General features: G+C 30.7%; 2 protein-coding genes across 2 annotated transcripts in view; one reads left to right on the forward strand and one right to left on the reverse strand.

Annotated features, from left to right (window-relative positions):
* The window catches only part of LOC145295945 (exostosin-like 3), a 59310-nt gene extending 50675 nt beyond the window's left edge, over window positions 1-8635 (forward strand). The window contains exons 4-7 of the mRNA XM_080141833.1: window positions 927-1054; window positions 2315-2459; window positions 4502-4630; window positions 8014-8635. Coding sequence (XP_079997959.1) covers window positions 927-1054; window positions 2315-2459; window positions 4502-4630; window positions 8014-8223 — 612 coding nt within the window. The 3' untranslated portion in view covers window positions 8224-8635. The remainder of the gene's footprint in view (window positions 1-926; window positions 1055-2314; window positions 2460-4501; window positions 4631-8013) is intronic.
* A 721-nt stretch (window positions 8636-9356) lies between these two features.
* LOC145295946 (proteasomal ubiquitin receptor ADRM1-B-like) overlaps window positions 9357-26214 on the reverse strand; it is a 30270-nt gene continuing 13412 nt past the window's right edge. The window contains exons 3-10 of the mRNA XM_080141834.1: window positions 23542-23653; window positions 16703-16765; window positions 16512-16599; window positions 12719-13020; window positions 10641-10664; window positions 10351-10511; window positions 9668-9770; window positions 9357-9577 (exon numbers count right to left, since the gene is read on the reverse strand). Of these exons, the coding sequence (XP_079997960.1) occupies window positions 9519-9577; window positions 9668-9770; window positions 10351-10511; window positions 10641-10664; window positions 12719-13020; window positions 16512-16599; window positions 16703-16765; window positions 23542-23653 (912 nt within the window). The 3' untranslated portion in view covers window positions 9357-9518. The remainder of the gene's footprint in view (window positions 9578-9667; window positions 9771-10350; window positions 10512-10640; window positions 10665-12718; window positions 13021-16511; window positions 16600-16702; window positions 16766-23541; window positions 23654-26214) is intronic.

Raw genomic sequence — 26214 nt, forward strand, 5'->3', positions numbered from 1 at the left:
GTGAAGTAGCTGAAGCCAACTTAGCCCATAACTTCAGCCAATCTCATTAGTGTAGACATTTGTGAACAGACTTATTGTATCTAGACTTATCTGGTTGGAATAAATGGACGCATTATTGACCTCCCACACCCACCCACACACATAGTGAGCTGTTGCCTATGGGTAGGGTGTTTATATCTACCAGGAATTGACTCCATGGATGCCATGCTGAACCTTAGTTGCTGACAATCATCCTTAATGGAATAACATTTTTGTGAATCTTAGATCCCTGTGTAGCTTGCCGTAATGCTGGACTAGCAGTCTGTATTTTAAAGATGACATAAGTGGTTATTCTTACTGAGGATTTGTGATAGCTGTCTTGAAGGTTGGATTCTTTTTTATACTTTCCAATAATCACCAGATTCTATTAGATTACTTGGAACATTCTGCTCGATCCATTAACACTGTAGCATTGCCTTTGTTTTCTGATAGTATTATATCATCACTGTGTCATGACTTGATAGCTAATCATTCTTCCTTTTGAGATATTAGGTTTGAGAGGCTTTAAATTTTCTAGTGCTTGTCTCATCTTTCGTCTTAGCTCATCTCCTTCGTCCAGAGGGGAATTTCTGCAGTCATTTTATTATATATGGAGATTATGTTGTATAAAATTGAAGATAGTTTGATGTTTGTTATTTTTACATTTAAAATAAATTTGGTTAACAGCCTCAGCTAAAACTTCTGTAAAAAAAATAGAGGATCAGTTGTCATTTGTTTGTTGTTTATATTTTATAGAAGTTATATTACTGTCACATTTAATTGGAAGCAAATAACCATGCTGAGGAAGGAACTAACAAAATTATTATATAGATTAAAAATTTCAGTAAGAAAATTTCTTTGTATAAAAATGGTTTTCTTTTTTTATCCTTAAATCTTTCTTTTCGCAGGTGGTAAAAACAGATCGCAACACATTAAACAATCGTTTCCTGCCATTTGATGTCATAGAGACCGAAGCTATTTTGAGTATAGATGATGATGTTCACCTTCGACACGATGAAATTATCTTTGGTTTCAGGTTTTTAATCATTTTCTACTACTTAAACTTTATGTAAATTTAATTGCTTGGTTTTAGTGGCAACAATTTCATGGTCAATGGTAGAAAAATCTTGCATGTATTATAAAATTAAAATTATTTAATTGAATAAAGGGAAATAATCACTAAATATTATCCCCCTCTACCATAAAAATAAAATAATTTGGCTAAAATTTACTGTAAATTCTAAAATAAAAACCATAAATAAATAAAACATTGAGGGAAAATGATAAAAAAAAATAATATTCAATCTTAATGTTTGTAACTAAAATAAGCAATAAGTTCCAATGCTTTTAAAAAAACATTTTTTTTTTACTGTTTATTCACCCCAAATAAAGTGCAGTGCCACGAAGTTGTAAGATTTGCTGGGATACTATGTAAGGTGTTAGGCAGTGAGGTGTCTGTTCACATTACACTTGAACTTCTGAATGTCAGTACAGACAGGGGAACAGGGGCCTGGGAAGGAATTTCAAAGTCCAGCAGTTTGAGGAAAGCAGGATTTTCCCCACCTTAAAAACCGACCTTGTGTCTATCTCTGCCCTTGTGGGGAGACATGCAAATAGGAACAACAAAAATAAAGTATTTCAGTATAATTTGCTTACCTATGTGTTGATGTAATTGAACAATTACACTTCGGACAGAAAATTTGTTCTTATGTTGTGAAGCTCTCTGAAGATTCTGTTTTAGAATCTCTGCTCAAAGAATTCAACATGTTTTGCCAAACTGAGGAACTGTGATATGGCGAAACAGCTGTTTGTAGATGGAGATTATATATATATATATATATATATATATATATATTGTTTTGTAAACTTATCTGATTCTTCTTTCAATTGTGCTTGAACATGAGGTATGTTATGAAATGAGATCAAAGTATTTTGGTAGTCTTTTTACAACTCAAATTCAAACAAATTTCTTCAATTTAAACAAAGTTAATATTTCTTGGCTTTTTCACTCAACAGGAAATTATCAAAATCTTTAACATAAATTCATGATTTTTTCAATTTTTTATCTTCCTTTTTTCATCAAAAATTGCATACAATTAAACATTAAATGTTTTCTTACAACTTTGCTGAATAATCAAATGTAAACTAAAGTCTTCATTTTATAATTATAAATAGGAATCGTTCAAATATTTTAAATGTCAGTCATATAAACTATTGAATTTATCATGTGACCATTCATTTTTTTTATTTATTTATTTTTTTTATGTACTTATATATATTTTATTTGTACCTTTAGAGTTTGGCGTGAATCTCGAGATCGAGTTGTTGGTTTTCCTGGTCGTTATCATGGTTGGCATGTTGCTGAAAAGTCGTGGCATTACAATGCCAGCCATTCTTGTGAATTGTCCATGGTATTAACAGGAGCTGCTTTCTTCCACAAGGTAAGATGAGCAAAAATATTAGCTCATCTCTAGCAGCACAATATGTTACAAATAATTTATGTGATTGATTTTAAAAATAAATAAATTGATAGTAGTCCAGGGCGATTCAAAAAGTTGACTTTAAAATCAAACTGCAATATAGAGTTAGGTCTTATTTCAAAATTAGCATGGTATAGTATTTGTTGACACATTTATCAGATGGGAGGTGTGCACTCGTTACCTTTCAAATCACAATCACAATTTGCTGCTTTATTAATTTTGAAAACATTTCCTAACAATTCTGTTTAAAAAAAAAAAAAAAAAAAAAAAAAGAAATTGAAAAAATTGACTATTGGGGATTCTAAAATTATAAACATAATTCAAGATTCAATCTTTTCTGATAATTATTTAGTCAAAACATGTTCTGCAGTTAACAGCCATCTCCATTATTCTACTTTGATTTCATTTGAAAATTCATGAACTGTAACACGTTATCTAATATGATCTTCTTGTATAACTAAAAATGATGTGGTATGTATAGGGCACTGAAAAAAAAAAAAAAAAAAAAAAAAAAATCGCCTGGACATTAGTAATTAATTGTACACACTGTTCAGTGCTCTGTGGATTCAGTACCACGATCATCAGGAGGAACCACTTTGATCTAGAATGATGCTTTCTCCACTGCTTCCTGCGCATCTGTCACAAAGTTTGTTTGTTTTTTTTGTTTTTTTTACTACTTCTGTGTTTATATAACAAATGATATCAGTTTTGATTAGCTTTCATTCAACATATCCTCAAGCTCCCACAGCCAAATGATAATATTCCAACCCCCCCCTTTTTTTTTTTGCACTCAATTAGTCGATCACTATATCGCTAATATTTTCTGTCTTCTCCAATTACAAAATTATCCACCTCGGGTACAGTAAACTTTAACATGATTGTAACCTTCTGTTTCTCACTCTACACGACAAGGTCTGGCCTTTGCTGTGTAAAGCATAGTGGGAATATCAATGTACAGTAGAATCCCGGAATGTAGCATTAAAAATTAGTAACAAAATACAGTACAGTATATCATACACATGTACATAATTAAATCGCATTATAAATAACATTGTAATCAGAAAAAAAACGTATCCTAAGGTTCTACTGTATTCTGAAGGTCTTTCATTGATAGTTCTCATCCGTTAAACTTCTCTACTTTCTCGTGTAATAACTTTTTAATGATTTTTAAGACTTAGTTATGTCTCCATGTCTATAGATTTAGTGCCAAGATGCAGTTAGAATATGTTTGGGAGTTCTTCTTTCCCACATCTGCATTTATCATAATTGTCTATTTTCCATTAAACAAGATTCACTGGGGAAAGGCATTGCATTATATGTTAATTTTATAAGGAGTGAAATTCTTGCTCCGAAGCTCTTATTTGTTCATAGTCTATGAACAAAGACAATTTCTTTGTTCATAGTCTATGAACAAAGACAATTTCTGCTAATTTCTCAAGCTTTACCTCATCACTTCCTTTGCAGTGCACAACCATTTTTGCCACTTTTACATCAAAAGGTTTTGTAGCTCATTTTATCCTTAGTCTTTGGCCAATTTAGCTTTCTTGTTTTTTCTGTCTCAACTGGATTGTTCCTCAACGTGGTGTCTCCATGACGTTCTGACTACATGTCTCGTGATAATTATACCTGCATTGTTGAGATATTTTATTTTTGCACTTTCTCCTTGATGTTGTATCAAATTCTTTGCCACTTCAGTTTTTTTTTTTTTAAATCCTTTTCTAGTTCCGGCTCATTTACCATGTTATCAATCATTGTGGATCTGTTATTCTCTTGAAGATTCCAAGGGCCTATTAGATATTAAATATCAGAGTGAGAGAAATTAATTACTTGTTTAGTTAATTATAAATTTTTCAAAGAATGTATTCTATGTTATTAAAAGTACTAGATTGAATTATAAACTTTCTAACATCTAAAACCTCAAATTTGAAAAATGTTGATTTTAAAACGCGTGTTTAACCTAAGATAAAAAATTGAAAAAAAAAAAATGTCTCTTCTCGTTTCAGTATTATGCCTACATGTATTCATATATTATGCCTCAAGCAATCAGAGATAAAGTCGACGATTATATCAACTGTGAAGACATTGCTATGAACTTTTTAGTAGCACATCTCACAAGAAAACCCCCAATCAAGGTAAGTAAATCTGTAAGAAAATAGGGTGCATGTTTGGAATAAGAACAAAAAAGACGTAAAAATTGAATTTCCATTAAAAACTAATGTTATCTACTGATTGTCACATAACATAATTGCCCTATATGTGCTTACACACACCACTGCGTTTATATTTGCCCTCTGCCGCCCCCATAACAACGGAGTTACTATCTTTGAGAGCATATCTGAGAAAATTGACCACATTCTTCGGCTAACATTCACATCTGTGGAATGGTTAGCCCACTCAAACAAGACAGATGATGAGGGGGAGGTTCTGTCACGATTTCTTCATTATTTATGACCTAACTCAGATTGTTCAAACCCACCTGTGTGCCCAATACTCTTTCCTTGAGCTATACTTGTCTTCCCTTCTGTCCCCACTGGATGGGATAGCTTTCATACATTTATATCAGATCTACTTCTTCATTCCATGTTTAAAAAGAATGTGTCCTCCATAGTATCATTAATTGTAGGTATAGACTGTTTCATACCCCCCAAAGAATTCAAGCAAAAATCTAACAGCCAGCCGTGGTTCTCTCCAGAATGTGCTGCTGTCATTGCGCACAGAAATCATTTTTTCCATACCTAACAACGTAATATATGTACTGAGATTAAAGCCGTCTTCAGGACTGCTAGAAACCACTGTAAAAAAGTAGTATGCTCAGTCAGTCAAATCCAAAGTAGCTGAGCAGCAGCTTAGTTCCTACGAATTTTACCAAATAATAACAGGGTCTTGACTAGAAGTGTGTGCTCTATCCCAACCATCATCAATGGACTTGAGGTAATCTTGTCAGCATCAGCTAAAGCCAAACTCTCTGCCAAAACATTTGCAGCTAATTCTACCCTATACGATCAGGGCTGCCAACCCCCCGTATTTCAACCTGTGTCTGAAAATACACTCTGCGACTCAAAAAAATCTGTGCATGATGTCAAGCTAATTAAAAATCTTGATACCAGTAAAGCCACGGGCCCTGACGCCATTCCACTTAATGCTCAAAAAGCTTCAACCAGAAATAGGGCCCATACTTACAAAGCTATTTAAACACCGGAAGCATTTATCCTTAAGACAAACATCCTAGAAAACCTCATCAGCATGTTCTGCATTTAAAAATTCAGGTGATCGTTCATCTCCCTCTTAATACAGACCAATCAGTTTCTTGTGCATCATGAGTAAGTTGCTATAATCTGTTAAATAGATTAGTAGTTGATCACCTCAGTGGCATGCAATATGGTTTCCGTTCTGCTAGATCTACAGCAGATGTACTAACAGTTATATCTCATTGGATGAGTGAATTTTTCGACGGAGGCTTCCTTTCTAGGGCAATTGCCTTTGATATATAAAAGGCCTTTGATAGGGTATGGCATAAAGGTCTACTTCACAAGATCTCCAGCTATGGTATAGCTGGAAATATCTTTTCAATTATTTAAATCATTTCTCTCTGATAGGTTCATGAGTAGTGGGTTGATGGGCAGAAATCCGAAGCTCACAGTAATAATGCTGGAGTGGGTTCGACTCTCTTCCTTATCTACATCAATGATCTCTCAAATCACGTCCTAAAACTCATTTAGTTTATGCTGACGACACTACCATCTATGGCAACACTTCAAAGGCAGTAAACGACTAAGTTCTCTCTCTCCTCTGATTTTCATGATGGCGAAAGAAGTGGCTGGTGGCATCTAACACCAAGCTTCTTTCCTTACACCATCAACGCTCTGATCTCCATCTGGCATTAATCAAAATGAATGGCTCTCATCTTGGGGAGGTTCCATGTTTTGACAAGCTTCTATGACTGATCTGAGAAAGAAGCTTTATTCATGGAATCTACTGAGAAAGAAGCTTTATTCATGGAATCTACTGATGCAATTCTCTATCTATATAAAAGCCAAGTACGTCAAAGGATGGAGTACTGCTGCCACATCTGGGCAGGAGCTGCTAGCAGCAGCATGTCCTGCCTTGACAGTTCAAAATAGCCTTCATAGCCTAGTGGGAGATGCCCTTTTCTCTTCCCTATAATCTGAACATATCTCTGCTTTATTGTTATTTTCATGGCAAGTGCTCATCTAAGCTCTAATCTATGGTACCCCCATGTCTTGACTTTCACAAAAAATACTCGTCTAGCTGAAACTACTCTTTATCTGTGCCTAAATCTAAATGTAGATTCCATGAATAAAGCTTCTTTCTTAGAACAGCACATCTGTGGTACTCTGTTAAGTTTTCCTGCTTGCCAACCGACTACCATAACAGTTGTCATGAAAATTTATTATTACAGTTCTCTATTGAGTATTATATTGTACCTTATATATAAGTGATTTCAAAAGTAAAAACTTGGAGGCATTCAGCTGCGTCTCCAACTGATGTAGCTATTCAGAGATAGGTAAAAAATATTCAAAATCTCAAAATAAATTTAATTTGGGCATAAAATATGCTGGCAAGTTTAAATGAATAGTTTGCATTTCAATTTGCTTGTGTCTGTATGCATTATTCATCCAAACAAAAAGGTTATTCATTAGGGCTAGGACAACAGCATATTTGAGAGTAAATGCTGTTGTCACAGCCTTAGTAATCATACACCAAGGCTGGTTTATATTTCCTGTAAATTTCAGTGTTATGTGACCAGTAATTTGAAAGTTTAATACTTACACACAGACACCTATAGATAATGGCTTGAATTGAAATTTAAAATACAAAAGTCAAGTAACATGGTTTGATTGTGCTTTAAAAAGAGTTATGGAATTTTTTTTATTATTGATACAGAACCTATATAACATTCCCCCGTGTTCTTACATAGATTATATATAAACAAGAAATTGATTAAAACTTTTTTTTTTTTTTTTTTATTCAAGTTTAAATTTATTTTAAAATTTACTTTTTTTCTTTTTTAAAATTTTTTTTTACTGGGACGGTCACTACATCAAGGCCCAGAGGCCACTCAAGTTAAATCAGTGGAATCTGGATAGGGCTAGATTCTCTAAGTGGATGACTCAACAGGAATCTATACACATTAGACTTGAAGATGACTATGCTATATTCAGCCGGGAAGCAGACAAAGGGTATAGTGTTCCACAGGCAGCACTAGAAAAGAAACTTCTCATAGAATTTACATTTCGTTTTGAGCACAGATAGGGTGTAAGAAAGTTGTTGACAGTTGTTCTAGCTTTAATTGTTCTAATTTAAGGATACTTACAGATTTGGGAGGGGGGCACTTAATATTTAAAAGTATTGATTTTTGTTGGTCTTATCAGTATTTTAGCATGTTTGCATAAAATATACCTGATTTTATTTTTAAGGAGAAAAATTGTTGAACAAAGATTTTACAGTGACAATGTTTTATTAATCAAATGATTTTTATCTTTTCTTCCCTTAGGTCACTTCTCGCTGGACATTCCGTTGCCCTGGTTGCTCCCAGGCTTTAGCTAAAGACGATACCCACTTTGAAGAACGGCACAAATGTATCAATTTCTTTGCTAAAGTTTATGGTTATATGCCTCTCCTTTACACACAGTTTCGTGTCGATTCTGTTCTTTTTAAGACAAAAATTCCACGGGACAAGCAAAAATGCTTCCGGTTTATTTAAGCAAGAAAATCAAAAAGTTCCCTCTGAAATGCAGGAAGAAACCCTGAACAGTGGAATTATAATGTTCCAGTTTGCATAGAAAACTTTGTCCAATGGTCAAGCGGACCCCCCTTCTCACTGATACAAAAAAAAAAAAAAAAATCAGTCAATGGATTGATTAAATGATCTCGAAACGTTTCAAGGCAGGGGAATTCGGATTCTTCTGAAACCTTCATTGAAGAAAGGAAAAGACAATATCCACTCAATGAAATGTTTTTGCTTGACTAAATGTATCCCCCTCCCCCATTACAAACTTTCACTACATTTTTTAGATAAGGTGCAAATATTTTTAAAATACTGATGGAGTTAAGAAAATCATACTAAAAAAACTTTTTTTTAAAGTTTAATTTATAACATGGATTTTTTTTTTTTTTTACTTGAAAATATATAAACTGAATGATTTAATCTGTGGTTTTTACTTTCCTCCACAAACCATTTTAACAGCCAGTAGAGAAACTCTGTTCATCACTATCTGCAAAAACTTGGTCTCCCCACCGTATTTGTACTTTCCTCTCACCCCCATTAAAAAAAAAAAAAAAAGCATGAGGAACGCTTTACCCATCGATTCATCCTTGGATGACAAAGAAGATTAAAAAAGAAAAACAGATTTTGAGCTACAGTCGCAGTCATTGACGCGCCCATCTGTGATACGCGTGTGTACAACTTTCACACACAGACATAAATATGTGCTCATTGTTATGAAAAAAATAAAATAAATCGATTTGAAAAATGCAAGTGTTTTTTTTTTTTGTTTTCGTTTTTTTTAAATTCTTCTCCAAAATTCCGCCTATTTTTAAAGAAAAATCTGATGTACGTACCTATGATAAAACAAAAAACATATTCCAACATAATTTTAAATAATAAAATTTTATGAGTAACAGAAGAAGAATGGCTGTCTTTTCGGCCATTTTGATTTGAAAGCAAAAAAGGTATAATTCAAACTTGCAAGATTTAATTTTCTTTTATTAAAGTACTTTACCAATTTTTAGAATATATTTTGGTTTGTAACAGGTACTTATGAGATTTTTTTTTTTTTTATAGAGGGAATTTTTTTTCTCCTTTCAGGTGAACAAAAGGTATAAAAATACAGGACATTTTTCTGATTTCATAATTAGATGTCTGCATATAGATTTATTTCCATCAATATTTAAGTTTGATAAAAAAAAAAACTTGAATGAAACGCACAAAAAAAAAAAAAAAAAAAAGCAATACAAACTCCAGTCTACACCAGTGGCATTGGGATGCAGAATCTATTTCTAGTCTTTCTTCTTCTGCGCTTGAGCTTCTTGCAAGGCTTTCACAAAAGCCTCGAGATCTGAAAGAAGAAAATCATGATCGCTGTTAGCATGCAAAAATAAAACTAAAAATTAGTTTCAGTAATAAACAAACAAAAAAAATCCATTACCTCCTTCAGCTGCAGCTTTTGCCACTTCATCTCCTAATCCAAACTGAGTCATAAGAGGTCCTAATTCACGAGATCTGAGGGCAGCACTAAATGATTGAAGAGCCTGCAAAAAATAAAAACAAACATTTAACTTGATTAGAACAGAGATATATATATATTTTTTTAAATTGTTATTAAGGAGGAGGGGGGGGGTTCTAAAAAAAAAAATCTTTGTGTTTGGAAATTTGCATTTAAAATGAAGTTTCATTTTGTTAGAAATAAAGACAACTCAATTTAGAATTCTAGGTACTTGTACAGTTTAGTCAAGAAATTAAAAAAATGAAAATATCGAAAAAATATATTAGATCTCTGAAAAAAAAAAAAAAAAAATTATTTAATTTCATTGTTTTTTTTTTGTTTTTTTTTTTTTACAGCGGAAAAACGTTTTTATGAGAGCGTGTTGAAGGCAGACATCTTGGATTTTGTTTGAATTTTATAAATACCACGGGAGATAACTCCAGTTAAAGCACCGACACTCCCTCCCATCTTTAATTCTAGCTTCTCTTCCATAACGGATACGTGCAATATAATTTTTCTTTTTTTTCTATATTTTCATGTTTTAATGTCTTGACTAAACTGTATAAGTACCGAATTCTAAATTGAATAGAGATTTTAAAAAAAATTTTTTTTTTTTTTTTTGTTACCTGTTGGAATTGTGGAGATTTGACTGTGTTTCGTAACTCTTCTTCGGTCCGGGGTAATACTTCACCTTCTGGGAGATATTCCAGCAAACGTTTTTGAATATCTGCATTGGCTAGGATGGGAATGATGTCATCAGGTTTTAATACTTGTGATAATTCAAGACCTTTGAGGAAAAAAAAAAAAAAAAAGTAAACTATTTCAGCACAATTTCAAACTTCAAGATGGGAGATAAAATGCACTTTGGGAAAGTAAACATGAATATTTTTAATTAAAAAACATAAAATATACTCACTGTCTTGTGCTTTGTCACCAGGAACTAAAATAAAATTAAAAAATGTGATTTAAGTCTTTAAAAAAATAATAAACTGCTAATTTTTAATGATTTTATAATTAAAATAACTAAAAAATGTAAGCAAATTCTTTTTATCTGTTCTAGTGAAAAACGAAATATTGAATTTCAACTAAAACCAATGGCACCTACTTAATTGTCATGTCGCAGTTACTAACATAAAAAAAAAATGTAAAAATTTATTAATAAAAATAGTTTTTAAATAGTTGTTCGCCAATTGTCTTCAAAAACAGGTTTTGTTAATAATTTTCTACCTTATCATTTTTCATAATTTATGAATGACAAGTTTAATGAAAATAGTTTTCGAACCAAGTTTCACAAAAAAAAAAATAAATAAATAAACCAGAATCTTAACAAAAGGGAGGTAAATATTTTCTGAAAATTAGTGGCCAATTTAGCAAAATTTAATTTTCTCTAATTGCCTTCGAAAACCATTTTCATAATTATTGCAAAGTGACAAGTGTTTACCATATTTCAAATTTTGAAATTATAATGAAGGAATGATAAAAGGGAGATAACCGGCTTAGTTGGATGTTCTTTTGGTGCTTATTAACATATAGTCAACAAATCGATTTTAAATATATCCTTTTAAGCAAAACAATATCATATACTATTTTCAACATGATAAGTAATACATCCAAAAATTATGAAAATTCATTGAGTAGAACAATTGCTATTGTGTTTTTAGTAAAAAAATAAAAAGTCTATTGAAAAGAAACATTGTAGACAAGTAATCTAAGATATGTTTCGGAGTTATGTCCCCTGTATTTAGCCTCCTACTTACTTTATAGAAGCTAAGAAAAATGCGATTTTACCCAATTTTCAATGAAAATTACTTTTAACTAGAAATTATTTACTCTGAATTTTTGGATATATTCTTTTGGGTTTTTTGCTTAAAACGGCATATTAAAAAAGAAAAAAAAGTCGACTGCATCTTAACAAGCACTTTTTTTTCACAAACTCAAATAAACTTTAAAAATTCATTAGTTTAATATTACTAAATTTGAAATGGCTTAAAATACGGCATTCATAGAAAAGTCTTGATTTAAGAAATAATATTTTACTAATACAGAAGTTATGACTATTTTCTGCTGCACATGGTTGGATAATTTTTTTTTCAACACTATGCATTTAGTCTTTTTTTTTTTTTTTTTTAACTTTTTCAGAAATGGTTACAAACTTTATAGAGCATGGGGCAGCACCTGAAACATGTTTAGCTTTTTTAATACATTATTTGCTCCAAACTCTTCAATATATCATGTAACTTATTTTTTAGCAAGACCCATGGAAATTCCACAGAATGAGAAATAAATTTAATCAACAAATGTTTTGATAAAGCTAATATTTTTTTGAATAGCACAAAAAATTAGTCTTTAGATAGAAAAACCAATAAATAACATGCAACACTATTTTAAATATAGAACAAATGAGAAATTAATAAGTATTAATAAATACTCAGTAAATAATACTGTGTTAGTTCAATACAAGTAATAAAATCACATTGTAAGAGACTACTTTACTCTGTCAGTCTAGCACCTCTTGGAAGACAATGCTGTTCATTTTCGCACTTTCTTTCGAAGTGTCCCTTTGTTTATGTAAGGTTTTGTTGATTTTCTACAGTGAAGAACATCTGCATTGAAATTATAACTGATCATATATTATGCTATTCGAAAGGGATGCTACATCAAAGGGAGGTCACTCATTCTTGTCCACTGCTGCGAGATTAGCCTTTTTTAAAAAATGTAATAACATACGGATTAAGGAACAAGTAGAATATTATACAGAATATGCATGTGAAAGGATATTCAGTTCTGAACAAAATAGTGGTGTTTTTAAGGACGTTTAGTCTGCTTTTAAAAACTAAAGCATTTTTTTTTTTTTAGTAAATCCGCCTTGAAATCTGTACTTATCCAAAGTGTTTTATGATTGGTGTGTATTGCTATTTGGAAAAAAAAAATCTAGATTATAATTAAAATATATATCTATATATAATAGAATTTCTACTGAGACGTTGTACTGACCTTGCATATTAGACAGTATGTTTTGTAAATCACTAAGTTGTATTTGTTGCCAAGGTGTATCAGCTGCTGGTCTGGATGCATTATTACTGTTGCTGCTGCTGCTGCTACTGCCACTGGCACTAGCTATGGCCCCACTGCTAGCAGAAGCTGTACTTGTGCCACTGCTACTGTTGCTAGCAGTTGAATCTGTGGTCTGCGAAGTGAGGGAGGTGGCAGCTGCAGTTGCAGGTCGGGCAATGGAAGATAAACTTTCACTGGAAGCGGAGGAAGTTCGAGTCCCCAAAGAAGACTGCAGTCTGGTACTGAAAGAAAAAAAAAAGACTTGCATGAATAACTATTTTAAAACTTAATTCAAAATATAATCTTTATTTATATAAAGTTAGTTATGTGTATTTAAATGAATACATTAAGTTTTTTTGTTTTGTTTTTTCAATTATCACTCTCATATTATAATTAAAACAGCATAGTGTTATTCAAGTCACTTATGTAAGGTGATAGATCAAAACTTTTTGAACAATTCATAAATTAATATTTGGTGTTTATCATTTCTAATTTTGTCCTATTTTTACATATTTTATTTATTTTTTACAATGTAGTCAACACTTATCAAAGCTCAAAGGTCACTCAAAGATAAGGGTTAATGAGAGTCAGGTGATTCCATCCCATGATTATAGGTAATGGGGGGGGGTTGTGTATAATTAAATTATTTAAGAGGATGTCTCAACAAGAACTTGTTTACATAGGATTTAAAAAAAAAAAAGACAATTTATTCAGCCGAGAAGCAACCCAACATTATTGTGTTTCACTGATGGATAGTTTTAGGAGAGAAACTTTGCTCATGGAAGTTGTTTGGTTTTAGACACAGAGAGATGAAATTATTTACAGTGTAGCTAGAATTTTTATTGCCAATGTTTTAAGCAAAATGAAATAACATCACTTAATAGAAAAAAAAAGATACAGATTTTGTTTAAGCAAGAAAAAGATCCTGTGGACTAAACATTTTGCATTTCTGTTTAAATGCTCCCATCCAGGGAACTTACTAAATTTTCAACAAGTTTCCATCTGTTTCTAAATTCTAAATTATAAGTTAAAAAATACCTCCACACACAACTGCTCAGGCAAATTGAATTTTATTAATCTTTTTAATTAATACATGTAAATTTTTATAAAAATTACAAAATGCCAGTTTATATGAATACATGCCAAAATTTTAGTCTTGTGATTACAAAAACTAATGCTAGTCTGCTAATATATATTTTTGAAGTCATCTGATGAGGACTTGTAGTTTTAACCGACCATCTGTTCGAAATATTAGCATGTCCGGTGTCGTAAATTTGTTTATTATAATAATAATATATATATATATATATATATATATATATATACTTCAGAATAGTTTTTATTTAACAATCAGTTGCTATGGAAACGTGACATAGTAGGTTTACAAAATATTACTGGCAGTAATATTCTATAAGTTATCCCATCTAAACAAGAATTGCTCGATATGCAAGATAGAGCAAATAAATTAAATTGTAATTCAATGAATTTCAAAAAACTCATTGAAATGAAATGGTTGAGTTTCATATCAAAGAATTTTTATTATTCTAAGCAAGACAAAGAATGCTTTAGAAAATTAATCTCCTTCACCTATAGGGTTTCGATGTCTACCATCTCATCAGAGGAGAGAAAATATTAGCAAATAGTTATAAAGGTATGCACCCTATTTGCTAAAGTCAGTGAGACATGGAAAGTCAAAGTGAAAATAATACATTTATCAGAAGTCCTGTAGCAGGAGGATTTGTAGAAAAAGAAACATTCTTTACATCCATTTGGTAATAATGTCCAAGTTATATATTGATTATTACCAAATGGATGTAAAGAACGTATAACATGGATTTTACCAAGCAAGCTGGATCTAAAAAAACATTCATATCCTTTTTCTACAAATCCTCCTGCTACAGGACTTCTGATAAATGTATTATTTTCACTTTGACTTTCCATGTCTCACTGACTTTAGCAAATAGGGTGCATACCTTTATAACTATTTGCTAATATTTTCTCTCCTCTGATGAGATGGTAGACATCGAAACCCTATAGGTTAAGGAGATTAATTTTCTAAAGCATTCTTTGTCTTGCTTAGAATAATAAAAATTCTTTGATATGAAACTCAACCATTTCATTTCAATGAGAGTTTTTTGAAATTCATTGAATTACAATTTTATATATATATATAATTCATTCCTAAACTAATTAACTCATCATAAGAATTTTGAAATACAGCTGTTCAACGTAAGGGATCCTTATGTAGGCTATATTTAGTTTTATGCAAAGAGTGTGGAAGTCCTCTGAAAATTCAGATTTGTGAAATAGATATTTACCAAATTCTAGTTTTAATTATTTTGAAAGTTTTTAAGGAATATTGTATAGTTGCAACATTATATTTAAAAATTTAATTATTTCAGATTTACATTGAATCTGACATCACATCAATTAAGATTTCTTGAATTTCAATTTCTTAAAGCTTTTAATTTTTAGACATTTTCTAAAATCGAAATTATGTAATGAATTTTTGAATCCAAATTAGATTAAGGATTCTAGACATAAGGTTTGGAATCACTATCTTTGTTAATCTTATTAAGGAGACGCAAGTAGTGCAAAACGGCTCCATTTAGAAAATTAATATTCTAGCGATATATAAACTTTTTTTTTTTTTTTTTTTTTTATACTAAAAAGATTTGTTCCGTAGTATTTACATTAAAAAAATAATTAAACAACAAAAATGCATTCAAATATGTTACGTAAACACCAGGCAATGCCGAGTAGAAGCATTTAATTGTTTGTTATCTGTTTATCTATCTATCTATCTATCAGAGCAAACAGAGGTTGAATCTTGGGGAAACAATAAGTTGAGCGAGCATGCAGGTGCAGAAAGAGTCAAAGGGTAATGTTTGACATGTATCAAATTGGGTGACCATTAAGTTCCACCGGAAAGTATGCAAATGGGGGCCGGATCTGACATGTCAAGGGTTCCAGTTTGATAAGCAGAGTTAATTTTAGTGGAGTTGGTTTTGAGACGCCAAAGAGACAAGATGGATTAAACAAGTTTAACCATAAAAGAGCGACAGTCTCAAAATGGAGTCAGAAACCCAAGCCAAAGATTGTCATTCACTCCAATTCTGATGTGATGAAATGCTTGGGAGTGAATGAAGAATATATAATATAAAAATAAACAGCGTCTTGTGTCTGTCTTGCATGTGGCCTGTTAGAACAGAATTCAGCTCCCCCAAGACGTTGGCAAATCCCCCAGAAAGAGCAGCAGAAACAAGTATGTCATCACGTTTGTATATTCTATGTTCTGTCACACACAGACCAGATGAGTCATGGCCCGTTAAAAGAGAGTTAAATAAAGTAGTTAAATACACAAATAGATAAGCCATGTACACTTCAACAATAAAACCTGGATCAGGTGGTTTTTGTTTTTGAGAAAAAAAGAAGAAAAAAAAAAAGAAAGCTTTTTATGCTTACTTTCCAATAAATCATGATTGAAATGATAAAAAGAATTTTTAACATTTCTATCAGATTGTTAAATATTTTTCTAATAATTGGTTTTGGAGGGGCAGTATGTTATGCTGAAGTGGGGAAAAAAAACAAAAAAACTTAAATCTTTTTTTTTTTTTAATCCAATGTTTACAAAATAAAAAAAAATTTAATAAATGAAATTAAACCACAAAACTGAATAGCCAATCTCTTGATACCAAATAGAAAAAAAAAATCTACTGTTGATGGGACTTACGAATCTGAACCATTAGATGAGGAATTTCCTGGTCGACCCAAAATTGTAGAGAGATTAAGATTATTCTGAGCAGGCATCCCCATTCCACCTGTGAAGGAGAGAGAGCAAGATGTATTTATACTGAATTTTTTTTCCTTTTTTAAAATATAAAACTTCAAGAATTAACAAGCTGGAAAAGGAATTTTACTTACCAAGAAGTTGCATCAGTTGTTGTTGGCTCATGTTGCCTAAAATGTTTTGCAAATCAGATTCACCTGGAGAGAACAAGAAATTGAATACACATGTAATAAATGAATCAAAATTGAGAAGGGGAGGTGCAATTTAACGTTATCAGACTGAATGGCTGCATTTTTGTGGAATTCTCTAAAACCATTTCCAGTCTTTATCGACAAATCAAATTTGGTACTTGTACAGAATTTGAACCAGTTGTAACTCAACATCCAATCAGTTTTGGCAAGTGTTTCTGATTATCAAAGCATAACAACGCTACTCAAGGAAAATAATGAAGAAAACATTTAAATAAAATCACAAAAAAAAAATAAATAAATAAAATAAAAAAGAAACAACCTGCCATAACAATTTCTAGTTTTATTATTGTAAAAGTTTTAAATGGGGGGAAAAAAAAACAAAGTTTTTTTTATTTCAACCTTTTTTTAAATAAAATTAATAAGAAAACCAATTTTTTGTGTTTTTCATATATTTTTTTAACAAAGGTTTAAAAAAAAAAAAATAAATAAAATAAATAAAAAAGTACTTTTTGATGTATTTATTATGTATTTTCTTTTGCATTTTTTGTTTATTTTTGTAAATTTTTCTTTTCTTTTTTTCTTTTCATGAACATATTTTTTTTTCCTGGAGGGTGGGGGCTGGGCAACAGATTTTTTTTTTTAATTAAAATAAAATAAGACAGTCGAGATATTCCCGTAGAATTAGGTAAACATTTTTTGGTTGCATCAGACGATGTCAAAGTGGGATGAGAAGAGACAGCAGATGTGAAAAAAAAAAAAAACTTCACCAACCAAATAGCTTTCTGATATACGGTTTAAGATGAAGACAAAAGGATTACCAAATTTCTGTCTCCGCATAAATCCAAAAGATAAATGTCGAGAAGTTTCCGGTTGGTCCTGTTGAGTTTTTTCCCCCCAATATTTTCCCCAAAGACCGTCTTCTCCTTTGCCGTGCATTGATCGATGTCTTATAGTTAAACCTGAGCAGAGAGCAAGTTACATCTGGTTTAAATTCTGCAGAAGTACCCAGATTCTTTTTTTGTAAGTTATATTTCCTTCTAAATGGGAAGTTCATAATATGGGATGCAATTTGTGTTGATACATTTGCACTTATTTACTTGCTTTTTAACGATATTAAAGTTAGACACAAGGCCTAGTTTTAAATGTGAAGAAAATCTAGCTGTGTGATTTGGAAGCCTTTAAACTGTCTATTGCTGACTATTTGCAAAGTTTGTGTTTTTGTGTGTTTGCAGGTTGTGTTGTGTTTGTGCATGTCATGTGTACGTGCGTTTGCATGGGTGCGCGTCTGTTTGCCAGTGTGTATGCAATCATTTGCATGTCTGTGGTTTTTATCTTTGTATGTGTGTGCGTTCATTTGTTGCTTCAACCAGACTATGCTACGGCAACGCGTGGTTTGGCAGATACAGCTAGTTTAATATATTATCATATCTTTTAATGGGGTAGGTAATATAATACAAGTTTTGTTGTTATAAGACCATCCCCCAGGTATTACATCCTCCTTTGTGGAAGGAAGTAATATATCTAATACTAATATATCTGAGACCATCTTCTCAGGGACTACATTTTTGGGGGAGGAGGGGGAAGTAGTGTAATATCTGTTCTCTTTCCATAATATCATACTCATAGGCATTACTTTGTTATGAGAGGATTCGCTCCTTTGGGACTTAGTGTAATATGTTTATTCATAATCACATCATCCTCCCAGGTTAGCAAAAATGTAACTTGGGGAAGCATATACCTAAATGGTGGTTCAACTATAATGAAACACAATCAAATGAATCTACATAACTTATAACATTTGATCCAGGACTGATCCATACTCAAGTAAGAAATGTATTTGCGATTTAAATGGATAGTATTTTAAAATAAAATAGATAAAAGTCACTGTTAAACACTAATAATGAAATGAGGAAAAAAGGTTTTATTGGTTGCATTTGATGCAAAGTAAAGTTCTTTGACCAGATGATATCTAAACAAGTCGTGAAACTCAAGTCCCGACTGAGCAAAGAGTTAGAATACACTCATACTGAATTACTTATAGATGAGGCATGCTCATAATTACTCATTTGAAAATCCTCTCTTCACTGGGATGGGTGGGGTAGGGGGCATTTTCCCTAAAACATTCAACACTCAGTCTGACACAAGGCTATTCAATATTACATGTGTGTTGGCCTAAGTCATTTTGAAGACATCTTTGATTCATTCTTTTTAAATTGTTTAATTTAGAGAAAAAAAAATATTTTCAAAATGTCTTCAAATTTTATAAAATCTTTAGTTCAGGATTTTTGTCTCTTAGAGGTTGTTAACTTGATCAGCTCTGAAATTTCTGGTCTTTGGAAACATTCCCTTGTTCACCATCAACCCTGTATTTCCTGTTGCTGTTAGGAAACTATGAATTTCTTACAGAGAATTGTATAGTTCAGTAAAAGTTTGGTTTCATGTTTAACTAAAAATTTGGCATGTTGGTGTTTTGCAGAGTTTTCTTGAGGTTTGATGATTTCTTAGCACCACCCTCTCTCATTCAATTCCAGAGTTTTCTCTCGAAGAGAATAGGGTTTCAATTATAAAATTTTAGCTTCCGTTTTTTTATTGGTTTGCGAATGAAAGTTGTAAATATAGTGATAAATTTGTCACTCAAGTTTTGATTTCAGACTCAATATTTTTTAAAAGACTGCAAAAGTTTCAGAAACTTCACTAATGCTTTATTTTTGCAAAATAAGGTTTCATATATATGGATACTGAATCAAGATTCACATTGTCCCATCGGAAAAAGGAATATTGGTTCAGAATAGGATTTTTTTTTTTTTTAAGGGCACAGTGGACCCAGATTGGCAAATAATGGTAATTTGGACATAATTTTGGTAAAAATGATCAAATTTTAATGTTTTACAGTTCTCCAAAAAGCTTTTGATGGCAGGAATATATTCAGATAAAAAATATTAAAAATCTTTCACATGGGGTGAGTTTGGGAGACAATTTCCCTATTTGGTAATATTGGCTGCAAAGTACTAAAAATAAGATCCATGCATTGAGATAAGATAAAGAGGTCAATGAGGGCTCTTTGGAAAGCTCTTAATAGCAGAGATACAATCAAATACAGAGTACAAAGACCTTGCCATTTTTTTGGATTCAGGGGTTAAATTTCTATATTCAGGTATAGTGTCCCCTAAACACTAAAGATGACTTGACATCAGGGTATAGGGATTCGAGTAAAGTTTGTGTGGCCCCATAAAATTCATTGGAGGATTTCTAGGATCATTGGAGATGATAAGTTATAGTAATTTCAGGGATTACTTTTGACGATAATTTAAAAATCAAAATTTTTTACACTTGCTAGATTTTTCATGTGTAGAGAATAAAACAGATTTAGGATATATATATATATATATATATATATATATATATATATATATATATATATATATATATATATATATATATATATATATATATATATATTATACATACACAAACTGTGTAAGCAAAAACAAAACTTCAAAAAAGGTGTTGATGGCAACAAAAGGTGTATTTCATTTTACGTTACAATTGTTTCCATGTCCAGTCGACAATTTCGAACATTATATCGTTTGAAAATTTTCAAAAACCAGCATTTCTTCAGACTTTATGAAGAAAAACACTTCTGACAATAGAGCATTTTTGAAGAGAAAGAAAAAGAAAGAAAAAATGAAAAAATTCCCTTAACGGAAAAAGTATATGAGAAACATTTACCTTTGCAGTACCTACGGAAAAGCCCATTTAAATATTAATATATCACCTAATTTTCGTATCCTTATTTAAGAACAGAGTTATGAGAAGTTTCTGCAGAAAACCCTTAGCCATTAAAAAATTTACTTTTATATATCTCATTCATTGAGTTCCTAAATTAGATTTCGCTGTTTCTTTATTTCCCATGATTAATTTTTTATAAAAAGAATTTTTAAATTTTTATTTCTATATTTATAAGATGGCCGTAACAACCTTGCATTAACGTTATGGTTAATTTTAATTTCGTATTAGTGGCAAGTAATGTTTACGGATTATCGTATTTTAGTACCTATATTTAAGACCATTTTAGGTCTAATATTTAATTGAATATGAGAATAAAGAAAAAGACTGTATTATATATATATATATATATATATATATATATATATATATATATATATATATAAACCCTTGTACAACATTTCGAGTAAGGGATTTTAATCTATTATTATTTAATGTTTTAGAATTCATTGTCATTCTAATTAAATATGTTTTCATACTGTTACTAAAAACAATTGTGAAGGGAGATAATCCAATTATGTTGTTAATTGCTAATAGTTAATTCTGTTGGAAAAGAGGTCGATTTTATTTCCTATAACAAACATATATATATATATATATATTAGTCCCATTTTACCCAAAATCTGATTTTTTTTTTTGTCCCCCTGGCTTGCCCCAAAGAATGCAGAATGTTCCAATGTGACACTAAATGAGTTTTAAATAATTTTTACATTACATTATGGTCCATATATTAGAGAAAAGATAATAGATGAACAGACATTCATAGCAAACTGTATTTTGAAACAGATTTCTTTAATATTCCAAAATTTCTTAGTAATTGAAGAAAAATAACATTTTTCAATTTTTAAAATAATTTTAAAATTTAAACTGATATTTTAGGCTCTAGATGAGATATTGAGCTACATTTTTTATCATTTAATCATAACTTTTATCTAGTTTCCAGAAATACCAAATTTGTATGTTTTGGAAGATTACATCTTTTCACAAAATTACCACTTCCGGACATACTGGGGTGAGGGTGCATGCAACTTTTGATACAGATAAAAAATGGGAGGAGGAGGGGTGAGTTACACACTGTAAAAGCAGGTGAAACAAATCAAGTTAAGAAACTCGATTTCCTGGTCATCAGGTGCAAAATAATGTGCATAAAATAGTCTATGTTGGATATGCTTTGTTTTAAAATGTTCAGCAAAAACTTTTAAATGAAAAGTCTCTTGAAATTTTAGTACAATTCAGTTGCTCTTTGAACTCAAAACCTAGGTAGAATTCCCTTCAGAATCTCTTAATGCCTATATCCACTAAGCTACATGTCTAGTAGGATTATTTCATAATAGATTTTTCCAGAAAAGTTTGGTTTCTCTCGGAGAAGTCAAATCATTGTCCTTGAGCTGCAGTCAGTGATTATAAAAACCATAATCTAGTTTAATAACTCATTAAATCCTGCTCAATACAGATGACATAGTCTTGCTTAACATTTGCAAAAATTATAAGAGAAAGCTTAAATCTTGCATGTGGAACACATTGTAACAGCAACTTTTTATTGTCATTGACGTGGTCATATTTATTTCTCAAGTTGAATGGACGTAAAATGACAAGCACAACAATATGCTTTTTTATGGCTGCTGTTGTAAGCAACCATTTCTAAATGTCAAATTGAGTTTTGTTTTTATAAGTTGAAGACGAAAAATTAAAATTGTCACTGGATGAAATGCATTTAGTAGAAACATTTTGAAAATATGTTATTGCAGATTGTATATTTTCAAAATTTGTATCCATACACTGATTTGCTGATTTCAATATCATCACTAGTCAACACTTTGTTAGTTATATCACAGCTCATTTGAAGATATTCACATTCAGTAGTTTAGGTTAATTCATAAATTGGAACTACTCTTCAAGCATTCACCCTGAAGTGAACTTCAATTCTTTAACAATGTCAAGAAAGCGGAAGAGGGGGGGGGGGCTCAGTTTTTTCCTAAAAAGATTTACAACTTAAAAATTATTGAAATTAAAAATAATGTCAATAAAGAGCTCGAGATTTAAAGCAGAGTACAAAGTGGGAGTCCTTGTTGATTCTCTGAAAATTTTAATTAATATCATCCACATTTTTATAAATATCCCTTTCTTAAGTCTAACACATGCAAACGTAAAAATTGATGTTAAATTGAATATGATGAAAAACAATTTTGGTTCACATGAAACAAAATTCTATCACCAATTTTTTTTTTTTTTTGTTTGTTAGGAAGAAAAATTTTTCTGAGTTTGGTAGAAAAATTTACTCATCTTTTCATTAATTGAAAGAATTTCTTTGAATTGGTTTCCATAACTAATGCTTTGTATTTGGTAAAATCAAAAGGGAAAAATTGCTGTTCCAAGATGTTTTGGAAAAAAAAAAAAAAAAAAAAAAAAAAAAAATGGTGGAAAGCTAACTACAACAAAATATTTTTTTCTTTATGAATCCATAATTTTCTCAATTTTGTCTAATTTCTTAATCTACCTTATAGTGAAATTTTTTAAATTGTAATCAATTTCTAACTATGTTCTCTGAAGCTAGAATATTTGGCATTAAAATAAAATCAGTTTTGTCTTAGATTTGTGTTTAAGATTATAAAGAAACATTTGCTCAAAGAATACATATTTTGTTGCTGGGACAAAATGTTTTTCAGTGATTGATATCATTCGATTTTATTTTAAATTTGTCTAAATCCATGAAGATTTAGCAAGATTATGATTGATCACATGAGTGAAACTAAGTTGACAATAAAAGATCAATGGCAAAAGATAAAAACGGCTAAATAGCACACAAAAGTTATCGAAATAATTTGTAAACTCATTTAAAATCTTTTTCAGTCAAACGATAAAATGTATAAAAAGTAAAATTATAAACACCAAATTTATTTAAGGCTGTGAATTAAAATTAAAAAAAAAACATTTTACAGTCAAGATTTCATGATGGAATGGTGGAAGATGGGGGAATAGACACATTTATATCTTACCTAAGCCAGGGAGATCAGAAACATTGTTGCGGTTGGCACTAGGATTGGGCGGGTTGTTCAGATATTCATTTACTTTTCGGCAATGCTCCTCATCTTTATCAATCTTCGGCTCCTTTTAAAATAAAAATAAAACCATGTGAATAGACCAGAAAAGGGTTTGAAATATTTTTCAATTCTTGTTTTTTGTGAAGGTTCACAAACAAAATAGAATGAAAAAATTTGTTTGCATATAATTTATTAAATAATCAAGTAGCTTTTTTAATTTCATTTTTTTGTGAGAAGAAAAATAAAGAGCAGTGTTGAATTCATAACAGAAGTCAACTAGCTTATAAAGTATAAAACAAGCAGCTACACTTTTTTTTATGTTTCTTAATACTTAATGATCTTTGAATCCTCTTATACTCTCACCTCTTCACCAATTTAAGTGCCACTATCCTATAAGGAACTCTTTTTTTCGAAGTTCAGAACTTTAATAATGTAATGTATTTCACACACATTGAAGTATTTGTGGGATCTGATCTTTTGCATTTAAAGGTTCAAAGCATTTCATTACAAACTCATTATGATTTTGTAAGATATTCACTTTTTATTCAGTTCATCTTTTTGATCATTCATTTTTAGAAAATACAAAGATTGTATTGTATGTGAGAAAGGCAGAATACATCATAAATATGACTTTTACTCATGTATGGTTGCAAGACGTGGTAGACAACAAAACATGAAAACAACATGATCCTGGCTGCAACACATCGAATGGAGAAAATTGCTATTCTTACTTTAAAGGCTTCGATGAGAAATTGTACAGCGTCTAAACTGGTATGGCTACTTTGCATGCTGTCAATTATGTGAAATGCTCCAAAGTGTGCTCTAATGAATATACACCTGGAACTGTACTAATAGTTTTTATTTTCTTGTGTGCCTTAGGGGTAAGCATCGATGATCCAAAACCCTGGCAGGCATATAAAAGAGAATGAAAACTAATACAGTTCCAGGTGTATATTCATTTGAGCAGGTTGATTTTCTAAATGTAACAAGCTGTGTGTTACAAGTTACAAAGTACTATAAAAAGAAACCATTACACAAAATATTTTTCTTCAAAACTTTGTAGTTGTATTTTCTATTAAAACAAACTTATTTAAAGCCTCATTTTAATATTTACTATTGTCATTTGTGTACATTTTAAACTAAATATTGGCATATTAAAAGAGACAAAAATTATTTGGCGGTATCCAGCTCTAAAAATAAAAAATTGAGGATATTCTGGATTAAACAATACATGTAAATTACTTCAGTCAAGGATTTCTCATGAGGACAGGACAGATACATTTTGATCATACCTCAAACGCATGGAAAAGTGGAATTAATCACCAATTAACAAGGTTAAAACACTTGGGATAAGAGTTAATGAGATGAATGCTTTCTTTGCATAATCATATTTTTTCAATTTTAATTTATATTTATTCAGCCCAAATAAGACCTACTGTCACAGAAACATAAAGGACTACTGTATTAAAGGCCATCCTCAGTGGAGAGTTATACAGCAAGATGTTTATTCACATTACATTTAAATTTCTGTATGTTGTTATAGTCAGAGAAACAGCAAGCAGGGAAAGAATTCTAAGAGCAAGAAATCCAAGGAAAGAAACTATCTTCTGGCATTTAAGGAACATTTACACTAGTTAGCCATTGGAGTTTTTTTGTTTTTTTAAACTATTGAGGAAATAAAACAAACTGTGGACAGAGATTTTGGTTATATATTAGGTATTTTTAGGGGAAATTTAAACCTGGTTGAAAAATTAGGCCTATAAATCAGGCAATATAGTTAACTTTGGCCATCAGGCTAATATGCTTATGGACACTGGATCGTTACAAAAAAATCTCTGGCAAATTTAACAGCCTCATTAAATTAATTGATATATGCACTTAAACAATTTAAGATTAAAAAAAAAAGGATATATTCCATAAGCATTAATTGTATATTTTCAATATCATCATCCACCAATGTATTAAAAAAAAAAAAAAAAAAATTCTACAGCATAATGCTTATTTATCATCTGAAAAAGTGTTTTAAACAATTGTAAAAACAAACAAACTTGCAATGAGAGAAGTAATGAAAGAAATTTGAGCCATTAGTTAAGTAAATATGTATTCATGTAAAATTAACTAAATTGGTTATGTTGATTTATCAAATCATTTTAAAGTTTTATTCTAATTTGATATAAAAAATTAAATCAAATAGAATTGCACTTTTAGTTACCTCAATAAATTAAATTTTATATTTTTTCAGAAGTTGGGAGTTAGCCAAGAAAAGATTGAATTAAAAAAAAAAGAAAAAAAAAAGAATTATCAATTTTCAAACAAAGCATTGGTTTGATTTAATATAATCTTTCACAAATTAAAGTAAACCTTCATTTATAAAAGGATTTTTTGAAAATGGAGTCATAAAACTGAAGTTGCCAAATTTGCCTTCACATTTTTAAAGTTTTGAAAGGACAGTAAAATTAATGAACGAAGATTCTGAATCAGTACATAGCAGATAATTGTAAAAGCGTTGCGTGATAAAATGAAACCGTCTTTGCCCATAACTGATCGTAGATAGAGCAATGTAAAACTAATCATTAGGTGGATTCCTTTATTGTCGTACAAAATTTACATTTTCAAGATTGACAATTA

This window comes from Euprymna scolopes, chromosome 16 (genome assembly GCF_053919585.1).
Source record: "Euprymna scolopes isolate OS-2025 chromosome 16, ASM5391958v1, whole genome shotgun sequence".
Lineage (NCBI taxonomy): Eukaryota > Metazoa > Mollusca > Cephalopoda > Sepiida > Sepiolidae > Euprymna > Euprymna scolopes.